We start from the raw sequence: 11,533 nt of genomic DNA, 5'->3' as shown, positions 1-11,533 counted from the left end.
ATTTGGAGTTAGGAAACAACAGAAATAACATCAGTTTATTGGGATATGTTGGAGGTACTATTTATTGCTAGGCAAAGAAAGTCTTCATGTTTCCTACCAATTTTAATTTAGGATGTTGAAAAAGAATTTGCTTTACCTTTTCCTTCAAAGTCATTAAATTTGGAAAGTAAAAACCTTTGAATGTGCATATTGAAAGACATCTCAGTAGTGCTTGATTGCAGCAGGAAAATATATCAGGAATTAATCTGAATCTTTAACGTTTGTAAGTTATTGGTTTTGTGCAACAAATTTGGTTCCGTCTCTCACAGTATTGCTATGGGTCTGGGACTAAGAATTAAGAACATCCAAATAACCCTGGATTGATTAATTTTATTACTTTGACATTAAGGAAATCCAATCCCTCTAATTTCTCAAGGAGAACGATAGCCCATATTGGTAATCATCAGAAAATACTAAACTCTAATTAATTTGAGGATTTGATGTGAACAGCTATAAAAACAGTATCACACATCATTCAATACTGTTTTATGAAAAGTATAGATAATGTCTCATATGGAAGACATCCATCCATCTTATAGACATTTTTTCCCCCAAAAGAGATCAGTTTAATATACCATGATATCTGTGGAAGAGATATACTTATGAATGCTTGCACAGGGAAGTATTTGTTACTTTTGAAGGCATAAATAGAAAGTTTGGTACTGTAATTGGGATAACTCATGTCTAATCCTCCTCTATTTGATCATTTCTTTTGCGGTTCCATTTACTTGAATAGCCTTTGAAGTTGCGACCCCATCTTCTCTGAAACATACATGCTATTTCATCATGTGATGTAATGATAAATAGAGTTCTGACCTCAGTTTTAACTCCCTAGAATTAAACCTGGATTCCAGGTCATTGACATTGTTCTTATGAAAGTGATATATCTATGTCTTATATCAAAGGAAAATTCAGATTGGATAATGTAATTTATGAATATCTAATTAAAGTATACTTTTTTTTGGAAAGATACAGTATTTGTGGATTGTGTTTTGGAAAGTAATTTCACCACATCACAAGTATAATTCTCATATCCAAAATCTCTCTTTTCAATAGGCATGCCTGCCTTCCTTTTTTTTTTTTTTTTTTTACTGACAGTTCAGCTCCAAGGGATATATATTAATGAACTAATCTGTTTCGAAGACCAGATCTGGAATTGTACAAATGATATGGTATGTTCTGAACTGCCTACACATTTGTCAATAAGATTTATTTTTGGTTCTGGAACATGATTCAGAAAAGCAGATTTCTACTCTCTCTGTGGAATAGAATCCTTCCCAAAATCTGGATAGCTCTGACTCTGTTAGTCTTTCATAAGGCACTGAAAGCCTGCTCATTCCCCTAGGCATTTGGGCCAGAGGTTTAGGTGAGCTTTCTTTGTTAAAGTTGTTGTTGTTGTTTAATAAATTGGGATTACTGATTTAATCTCAAGTGTTGTGGTTTGCATAGTGGGATTGTTACTGTATGTGAGATAGATGGCCATTAAAATTATATCAAATTATCAAGGTAATGCATGGGATAAAATGAAATGGCTTATTTCAAATTATTTTGATTTTTCTCAGAATATGACAAAAATTGTAGACTGACCACACAATTATGGGTGAATACACCGTGTCTAACTGGACAGAAATCAGAGTAATAGATTTCTATTTATGAACTTCTTAATCTTTTGTTTGTTTCTTTGTTTAAGAGACCATCATTTTGTGTATATTTCTGTGATCAGAATATGATACAATTTGTCACAAAGACATTTCCTGTGGTGAAGTGTATCCAAAATCCAGACAGAGATTGAAGAAATGGGTGCAAGGAGAAGTACAAGTCATAAGAAATATTGACACCCCTTCCTAAATGAGATGAAACTGATATTTGGAGACTGAAGCATAAGAGTCCTTGGGGTTCTCTGAGCTTGGTTGTTTTCTTGCAAACATTTCATTACCTGGCTAGGTAACATCTTCAGTGCAACCAAGCTCAGAGAACCCCAAGGACTCCACAGTTCAACCCTGAGCTACACATATTCACTTCTATTGGTACTGAAGCATACGCATAAACAATCAATTAAATTAAAGAAATTTATTGTCTGATTAACTGTACAGAGGATGGGGAGGAGAGGGAGGATAACAGATCTGAAGATGTGAGACTTGGTAGAAAATATGCAATACTGTCAGCAAAATGCAAATGTATAAGGATTCAGACTAATAAGGCAAAATCTGATTCTCATGATAGAAAAAGCTATTTTATAAATAGGAACAAATAGTAGAATGGGTAAGCAGATGGTAAATAGCAATAGTCTTGAAAAGGCCTGAGGAAAATCCCCAGGATTTAAATCAAGACACTAACAAAAGTACATGACTGGATTCTGGGTGCTTTGTACACTATTATGTCTTTCTAATTCTCTGTAATAATTAGTTTTAAGCTTTTTACATTTGCTTGGGAATGTGGAGCAGGACAACTTCCAGGTGAAGAAATGGAAAACAAACATGCCTTTGTATTGCGGAGATGATACTGAGGTAGAAAATGGCAGCCAGGCAGCAAGCCTGGACCTGCGAAGCTTTTCCAGACAAGGAGAAGCCTTGAGATCACCCACCTGTGCTCTGAAAGGGAGCCCCTTGTTAGTAAACTCACAGGATCCAGGGGGCCCTGTGAGTGACTTGCGAATAGACTTGCTGATAGAGGGACTCTGCTGGGAGCCGAGGAAGAAAGTTGAAGCTCACAACCTCAAGTAGAGCCTGCTTAAAGGACACTGAGTTTGCCTATTCTACTTTCTACAGCATGTTAGAGTGAGAAAGATTTTAAAAACTCTAGAAATCTTCAGACCAGCAGAACACCTAAACCACCTGGTGAGTGTACCTCCAACCTGAAGGATTAAGGTAAAAGTAAAGAAATAATTACTGTATATGGATTTAAAAAGAATTAAATGCAAAAACTTTGCCAAGAATGGAAATTAAGGAAGTTTAAAATGGATTAAAGGGATAACTGAATTTGGAATATTGTTTATTAAAATACTTGTGAACTAATTAAATAAATAATACATGCCTCCATGGGAAAGAGGATTATTTAAATTGGTTAAGAAGGGTGATTGGTTGATTTCCATAAAGAGACAAGGGAAACTGGAAGCTGTGAAAGACCACATGACTATAGAACTACAGAGTGGCGAAAGGGATTAAAGAGTTAAGGATTTAGGAAAAAAAAACAATGCTCTCTTTGTTTTCTACCTCTTCTTTCTGGATTACAAATTAAAAAAGAAAAATGGCTATGACTAACAAAGCAGCAAAAATTGCAGAAGGGAGAAGAGGATTATTTATAGACCAAATAACAGAAAAGGGAATTCTTTTAAAGGAATTTTACAAAAGATATTTGAAGAAATGGGGAAGAATGTCACAGCATTAATGACAGCATCAGTGATTGAGCCTGTAACTGCAGCTGTGACTGTATAAGTTAAAAGAGACCTGGCTTTATTAGAAGGAAGAATAGAGAAAAGATTTGCAAATATGGAAGAAAAGGTGAACAAGAAGTTAAAGAATCTATAACACAGATGAGTGGAGAGGTTAAACAATTTAAAGAAAAAAAATGAAAATTTTGGAAAATAAGACAGAAATAATAAATAGAGAAATGGAAAAAAAAAAGATTTGGAAAATTTGGCACTACTGGAATTAAGAGAGAAAGAATTTTGTTCTAGACTGAAAGCAGTTCCAGAGGAACTTGGTGAAGGTATTAGAGAGAGAATTGTTGAAACCTTAGTAAAATTTTTGGAATGGTATGAAGAAAATATGGATGCAGAAGTGGACAAAGTACACAGAATTAATACAAGATATGCAAAACTAAGAAATGTACCTAGAGATATACTGGTGTGTTTTGTCAGGAAGAAGACAAGAGACCAGGTTCTATAACAAAATTTTAACATTAAGTTAAGGATAAACAATTCAGAAGTAATTTTGTTCAAACAAATATTTATCAGAATATTGGAATATTATAATACGGTTCAAATATGCAGGCTACATTAAATTACTATCTGTGACTATCACTTCTTCCTACATATATAGCCTCCTTAATGTTAGAGGATGGATTTCAAACTCTAAGGAAGCTAACAATTCACAGTAAATTCTCAGTCATAGGGCTTTCACCTTACATTCTAAGGACTCTGAACAAGCAACAGTGATGCTCAAAACTTCCTATTGTATAAATACCACTGTGCTTAGCTACTATTTATATTCTATAATGTAATAAAACAACAAATCAGTTCCTATTGGATACAGTACACCACATTGATGCAGAAAAAACCCTCCATCTCTTCATAGTTGACAATCTGCTAAAATATCATGACACTAGCTACATATCTCATGATATTGGATGTTTCAAGGCAGAGGAGGGCTTTCTTCATAGCTCAATGCAATGCCCTTCCTTTGGAAAGGTATCATAACTATAAAGAGTATATGACCCTGATAATCAGGATAGGTAGAATCAACTGCACAGTTCTTCCTCTTTTGTTAATGTTACAGAAAACCCAGGTTCATTCCAAATAATATTTCAGGTTTTACCATCCAGCAATATACACAATTTCTGCCATCTGACACCAAGTAACATGATCAGCTTCTTCATGGTTGCATGTAAAATAAGGCAAATATTAACTGAGCCTGCTTGATTATCATCTGTGGAATATGGCTTACTCTTAGCCCCAGGTTTAGGATTTTATTAGCCAAAACTTCTTTCATTTTAAGTGTAATCTTTTACTATAAATATTTTCTCTATTTAGCTATTTTTTTATTATTTACCCTCCATAATTTATTTCAATTCTTTTAGTTTTACCTTTATGTATACTATTATATTTACTTTTTTCTGGTTAATGATTTCAATCATCTTTGATTTGATTGCAATAGTGTTTAGGGTAGAAATGGCATTATTACAATTTCTATATTAATGTATTTTCATTTTTACTAGTCCTGTTGTTCTACAGAACATCCTTAATCAACTTGAGATAATTTGAATAAGATTACCCAACTTGTAAATTACTTTTAATGGTCACTTTATTAAAAAAAAAAATGGACTTCCTCTCTAAATTCAGCATAAAATAAGAACAGGTTTTGAGATTTCAAAGGGGAAAATGTTCTAGTCTTTATCTAGACAGCCATTTGTTTGGGATTCTATCTTGGGCAGGGGATTGGGCTAGAAGGATCCTTCCAACCCAATGATTCTATGAGTCTATGATCTGTGAAATGGTAAAAGAGCCAAATCTTCATAAATTTGAGTTGGTCCTCAATCTGAACTAAAGAGGGAGGGGAGGGAGATGTAGATGAATTCACTGAGATAGGCTGGGGGAGGGGATTAACACATTTTCTCCAAGAATACAGAAGCCTTTTGAACTTTATTTGCTTCCACATTCTTTAATACTGAGGACAATTATCTGAGTTATATGTGTATTCATAAACCCTGAAACTCTTTTTTCAGCATTTTAAAGATGAACCATGAAGATGATTCTTCTTATTATTTTCATTTAGGGGGTAGGCTGAAGACTATATTTATTCAGAGCTTTAGCTTTTTTTTTTTTTTTTTTTTTTTGAGAGTCCATGAAATCATCATCACAAATTCCTGCTAGCAATTTTATCTTGTACTAGATCAATTGACAGAAGAAGCTTTTTCAGGAATTCAACTTTAGGCTTTTTGTTTGATGTGACATGAAATATATTGGGATTTGTATTGAAGGAATAGTGCACTCAGAAAGGCAAATTACTCTAGGTGGAAGCTCATTAAATTTGCTTGTAATTCAGGGAACCAGAACGAGGAAAAAAACAGGACATGTAAATTGGACATACAACCAGATCTAAATTTATAGAAAATGGAGAAAGCATTTCTAGAATTTGCTCCATTTTTTTAAATCAGCAATGATTATATGCTTGTCTCAAAGTGTGTTTTGAGAAACATTGTGTGAGTTATGTACACTTTGCTGTTGGTCATGTGTCTCTGAGGGAGGACAGAGGGGACCTAAAGAAAGCTGTCAATAACATACATGTAGCTGTCCAACTGCCTTTCCTATAGGGATGTACTGGGGAAATTGGGGGGAATATTTCAGTCAGTTTCCTGATTTGGCCTGTTGTTGAATCTTTCCCCCTCAACACTAACTATAGTCCTTTTCTGTGCAGTTTTTGAAAATTATCCTGCTAAAGGATAGACATATTTGTAAATACGAGAACCAGGCTTCCTTTGCATTTATAGACCATCAACTGCTTGGCCTTTTCTTCTGGCAGGAGATGATTCCATCATTGATACTGTGTAAGATGTAATCCCCAGAATTTTCACTTCTAATAGAATTTCTTCTATAAAAATATTATCTTTACACTATAGATTATACTGTGTAGAAAATACATAGCTGACATTAAACTCAGCTTTTTTAAAAAACTCATACCATAAATGTGAATAATATACTGAGAGCAATTAAAGGATGAGGTAAAAGGGCTTCTGAATAACCCAGTTCCAAGAAGTTTATCTGGTAACAGAAACAGTATAGACCAAGTTTTTTAAAAAATGAAGAACCATTTCTAATCAGCTCTGATGGACTCTTGGGAACTGAAGATGTTTCTAGGAAGCCAAAGCAGACATGATGAAACTTGCTTCAGGTGCAGCGAATCCTTTAAATCCCACATTGGAGGAAACAGCATTGAATAATGTGGCAATTTTCAAAGGAAGAATAACAATGCTTCAGTGAGCAGAAAGGCATATGCTGAATTACCTAAAGCAACACTGAACTGGAATTGCAAATAACTTTGAGTGAAATTTACAAAGAAAGTAGGTAAATATTTTTATCATTTATTATGTTTCTTCTCATCATTCTTCACCCCATACTCTAAACCTGAGACTTTGATCATTCATCTTTTATTTGTTATATCTTTCCAAGTATTCTGCTAAATAATAAAGTCAAGTCCTATTCATAATAATGGCCTAGGTGTGTGGTAACTTGCAAAATGCTTTTTCTACACACCACTGCATCACAATATAATGGAGCTGGTCAGTACAATGAACAAGATTGTTGCTACTGTCCCATCAGATTTTATGACTGCATTGCACACCAGATCAATGGCCGCAGAGGTGGCTGCTTCTTGGCCTAAGAAATACATATAAGATTTGATAAAGTACATAATTTGGCAGCTTTTGAATACGTTGTTCCTAAAATAAGAATCTCAGTTTACATGTATCATATCATACTTACAGTTACAGGTAAAGTTGAACTATTAAAATGCATCTTTTGTAAATTGTTGCAGTACAAGGTAAGATTACTACCAGGAAACTATGCTGGTCAAAAACCGAAATAAAATTCCTGAATGATTGCATGAATGCAGTGAGAATGGATTACTTAAGAATCTTGTGTGGTAAATAAGAGACAAGCATGAACAGCTGATGAATAAATATGGATTTAATATAAAATAGTGAGACCTAGTAGATATGAGCTGGTATGGAGACAATGAATGAATCACAACACAAATTAATGGAGTTGTGAATGGGCAAGGGAATGGTAAAGAAGGAGAAAATTGTGGTTGGATAGAATTCCTGAGATCCTCAAAACAGAGAGGTGAGAAGCTTAATCAAAACAAGCAACAGCAACAACAAAAAAAGATAGTGTGGGAAATGGTGTGTAATGGAAGTAGCAATTGTTTATAAGGTAAAAAATATAAGAAGTACAGTGAATGGCGCTAGTAATCTAGGTTCACTGAGATTCCCTTTTAGAGGATCTAGGGGTTTTAAGGGCTTTTGTTGTTGTTCAGTCGTTAAGTCGTGTCCGACTCTTCATGACCCCATGAACCATATCACGCCAGGCCTTCCTGTCCTTCACTACCTCCCTGAGTTTGCTCAGTTTCATGCTCATTTAAGGGCTGATAGGAATAGACTAATTTGACTTCTCTGGTGCAGATACTTTTCAGATGTTCACCAAGTAGACACTGAACCAATAAAACAACAAATAGACAAGTGGAAGAATTGCCAAACTATATTCTTTTATCATGGTGAGGAAGTGGTGATTTCTCTCAGTTTCAAACTTGGACTAATATATATATATATATATATAGTCAATTCTCGACGGGTTCAGAAATCCCCCTTATGAAAATGTTATAGCCGAATAAATTGACAGAGTGGAAATTTCCAGTGACTGAAATACTGTTCCTTTACCAAGAAGTTAAAATTGATTTAAACATCAACCTTTCTCCTAGACTTTTTTATCTCATTAGTCAACATAAATTAAATTATTCAATGTAAGAACTTTGCATTAACAGAGCAATCAATTTCTGCTAAACCCCTTTGCTCTTCTTCCCACAGAGAGCACAGAATGCCAAATCTTACATCCAACTCTGGGTTCCTGCTTCTGGAATTTTCTCAAGTTCGAGAGTTACAGATCTTACACTTCTCCCTATTTCTAGCCGTATACCTGATCACCCTGCTGGGGAATCTTTTCACCATCATTTTGATTATCCTTGACCATCATCTGCACACACCAATGTACTTCTTCTTAATGAACTTAGCAATGATTGATATAGGTTCCATTTCAGCCATTATACCCAAATCCATGCTGAATTCACTCATGAGCAAGAGTTTCATTTCTTATTCTGAATGTGCCATTCAAGTTTTATTTTTATTTTTCTTTGATGCATCTGAAATCTTTCTCTTAACAGTAATGGCACATGACCGTCATGTTGCTATTTGCAAACCATTACAATATGAAGCAATAATGAACAATGGAGCCTGCATTGAAATGGTAGCTATTGTGTGGGTAGCTGGTTTTCTTCATGGCATATTGCACACCAGTAGCACATTTTCAACAACTTTCTGTTCAAATAAAGTTGACCAATTTTTCTGTGAAATCCCCAAGCTACTGAAACTTTCTTGCTCTGACCTATACCTAGTGGAAGCTGTTCTTCTCGTAGTGAGTTCTAGCCTAGCGGTGGGATGCTGTATCTTCATCATTACAAGTTATGTGTGGATCTTCAGAGCTGTACTTCAAATCCCTTCTGTACAGGGACGGCAAAAGGCCCTCTCCACTTGCCTCCCACACCTCATTGTTGTCTCGCTGCTCGTTTGCATTGCTTTTTTTGTCTATGCCAGACCTCCCAGCAACAGTTCATCTGATTTAGACTTAGCTCTTGCCATGATTTATGTGATTATTCCTCCCATGATGAATCCATTCATCTACACCATTAGAAATAAAGAGTTTCAGAATGCCTTGTGTAAGTTCTTAAATCTTAGGTAACTTTTCAATACCCTTTCCAGGTTTGTTTCAAAATCATTGGGAATTTAGGGCTTTGTTTCCCAAACAGGTGTCTTGCTTGCATTATATGTATACTTCATAGTTTATTTTGAAATATACTGCGTATTGTTTGTAAGGAACTATCCCTGAGATTGTGAGAATTTACTGTATTTCTCCTTTCTCCCACTCTATAGAGTGGGCCATGTCAGCAGATTGGAATCTGTGGAAATTATAACTTTTGCCAAAATAAACAATGATTTTACCCCATATAAAGAAGTAAATGTGATTTTATTCATGGTTGGCTGAGGGGAAACTAATGAGGGCATTCAGTGGCCCATGTTGTAGAGGAGAGTTTGGCATGGTTGCTCAGAAATTTTCACCAATGCATATTCCCTGTAATATTAGAACATAAATAGACATTTCTGGCATTTAATCCCTTTCAGGGAGGCATGGAACATGTTCTCCTCTTTAGTATATGCAGGGAGTCTCCTGAAATATGGATGGATTTTGTCTCTTCTGAATCCAAAGTCCCTGCATATTCTGGTACAGCAACTGATTTCTGTATCAGTTGCTGTAAATGTTTTATGTATGCAAATGTCTGGCTTGTGTTTATGATGGTAGTATATAATTGGGAACATAAACATGTTTCCATAAATGTTTTTTTTTACAACTATACTTTTTACTGTATACTATTTATCTGTGTCTGTCTTTACTGAAAATATTTATAGTTAGGAAGCAAATATGACCATCACATCTTCATCCTGAAATACAATGGATGGATAATCAATAAAAGTTGTTTTATAAAAAACTCTGACAATATGTCATAATAACTATATGTTCAGGTGTCTTTAGAAAATAATGTCAGTTGAATCAGTGCATTCAACTTGGTGTTTATACAAGGATTAGCTCTGAATATAGCAAAATGTGTAATCATTAGAAGAGAATATATGTAGCTCAGGGTTGAACTGTGGAGTCCTTGGGGTTCTCTGAGCTTGGTTGTTTTCTTGCAGACGTTTTGGTACCTGGCTAGGTAACATTTTCAGTGCTAGGATGGAGTGGGACTTGCTGTCTGTTTATGTACAGTAGTTTGCCCTGCCAGGGTTGGTGGAGGTGTTTTGTTTTTTGTTTTTTTAACCAATATTAACATGAGACAAACAAGCAGTAAACAATGCCCTAATCAAGGAACTATCGGGGAGGGGGGAACCCATCCCCACCAACACTGGTAGGGCAAGCTACTGTACATAAACAGAGAGGAAATCCCACTCCTTTCTGGCATTGAATAACAAAATGTTTGCAAGAAAACAACCAAGCTCAGAGAACCCCAAGGACTCCACAAAATGTGTAATCCTTCAAAGCCAATAGGACTTTCAGAATTTCATGAAGTATATGGCCAAAGACCATCCTTCCTGAGAAATTCAAAAAATCATAGTCCAAGTCTTCTGGAAAGTGTTGACTGGGATACACTGGTTTATATACATGAGATTTGCAAACATTGCATGAGCAGTCCACAGTTGGTAGAGTTAGTCCTTAGGAATGACACACTGTATAATGAGTTGACATACAGCCAATATGACATTGCTACATAGTCATTCTAAGAAGTTCTGCAGAGGGAAAACAACATCTGAGGGGAGACCGATACTGTTGCTAGCACAGGGGCTTTTTTGCCATGAAACTAAAGACATAATAGCTACTTGGTACTTTTTTCAAAAATGATTTTTTTGTGGGGAGGAAAGCTAGCTATATTTGCAGTTATGGTTTGATTCAAAACAAATATTTTGTATCCATTCCAAGAAGGTTCCTGGTGAAAATCTTTCAGATTCTTCTCTGCTTAGTATCTATCATCTTTAAATAGGTTGTCCTAGACATTTTCTGTACCTTAGACATCAACAATTCATCATACAAAGGGGGCCAATAACTTAAATGCAACTCTCATTTAGTAGATACCTGGTGAAAACAATGTCACTTGTAAGCAGGATCAGGGAGAGGGTACATTTGTTCTGTATTTGACTGGAAAAGGCTGACTTATATCCATGAAATTTACAAACATATAAGTAGTCCAGAACTAGTAGAGTTAACTCTTATGGTAAGATACTCCATACTCTATTGATTGTTTCTTATGTTTGTTTGTTTATTTATTTGCACAATTTATTAGCTGCCTGTCTTACTTTTTCAAGTGACTGAGCATACAACAGGTTAACACCTTAGAAAACAGTCAATAAATACATTAAAAAGTATAAAAAACACAAAAGAACAAACTAAAACAGAAGATAA

At 35.1% G+C, this 11,533-nt stretch overlaps 1 protein-coding gene across 1 annotated transcript; it reads left to right on the top strand.

Annotated features, from left to right (window-relative positions):
• The first annotated feature begins 8,344 nt into the window (after positions 1-8,344).
• On the top strand, positions 8,345-9,265 carry LOC148213673 (olfactory receptor 14J1-like). The gene has a single exon (XM_088131087.1). The coding sequence runs from the start codon at positions 8,348-8,350 to the stop codon at positions 9,263-9,265; it is 918 nt and encodes a 305-aa protein (XP_087987213.1). The 5' UTR covers positions 8,345-8,347.
• The last annotated feature ends 2,268 nt before the right edge of the window (positions 9,266-11,533 follow it).

Source organism: Python bivittatus, unplaced genomic scaffold (genome assembly GCF_059951505.1).
Source record: "Python bivittatus isolate LINGU-HERP-01145 unplaced genomic scaffold, Pbiv_v1 ctg000860_np1212, whole genome shotgun sequence".
Classification (NCBI taxonomy): domain Eukaryota; kingdom Metazoa; phylum Chordata; class Lepidosauria; order Squamata; family Pythonidae; genus Python; species Python bivittatus.
Note: the sequence above shows the minus strand (reverse complement) of the source record. Positions and strands in the feature narration are given on the sequence as shown.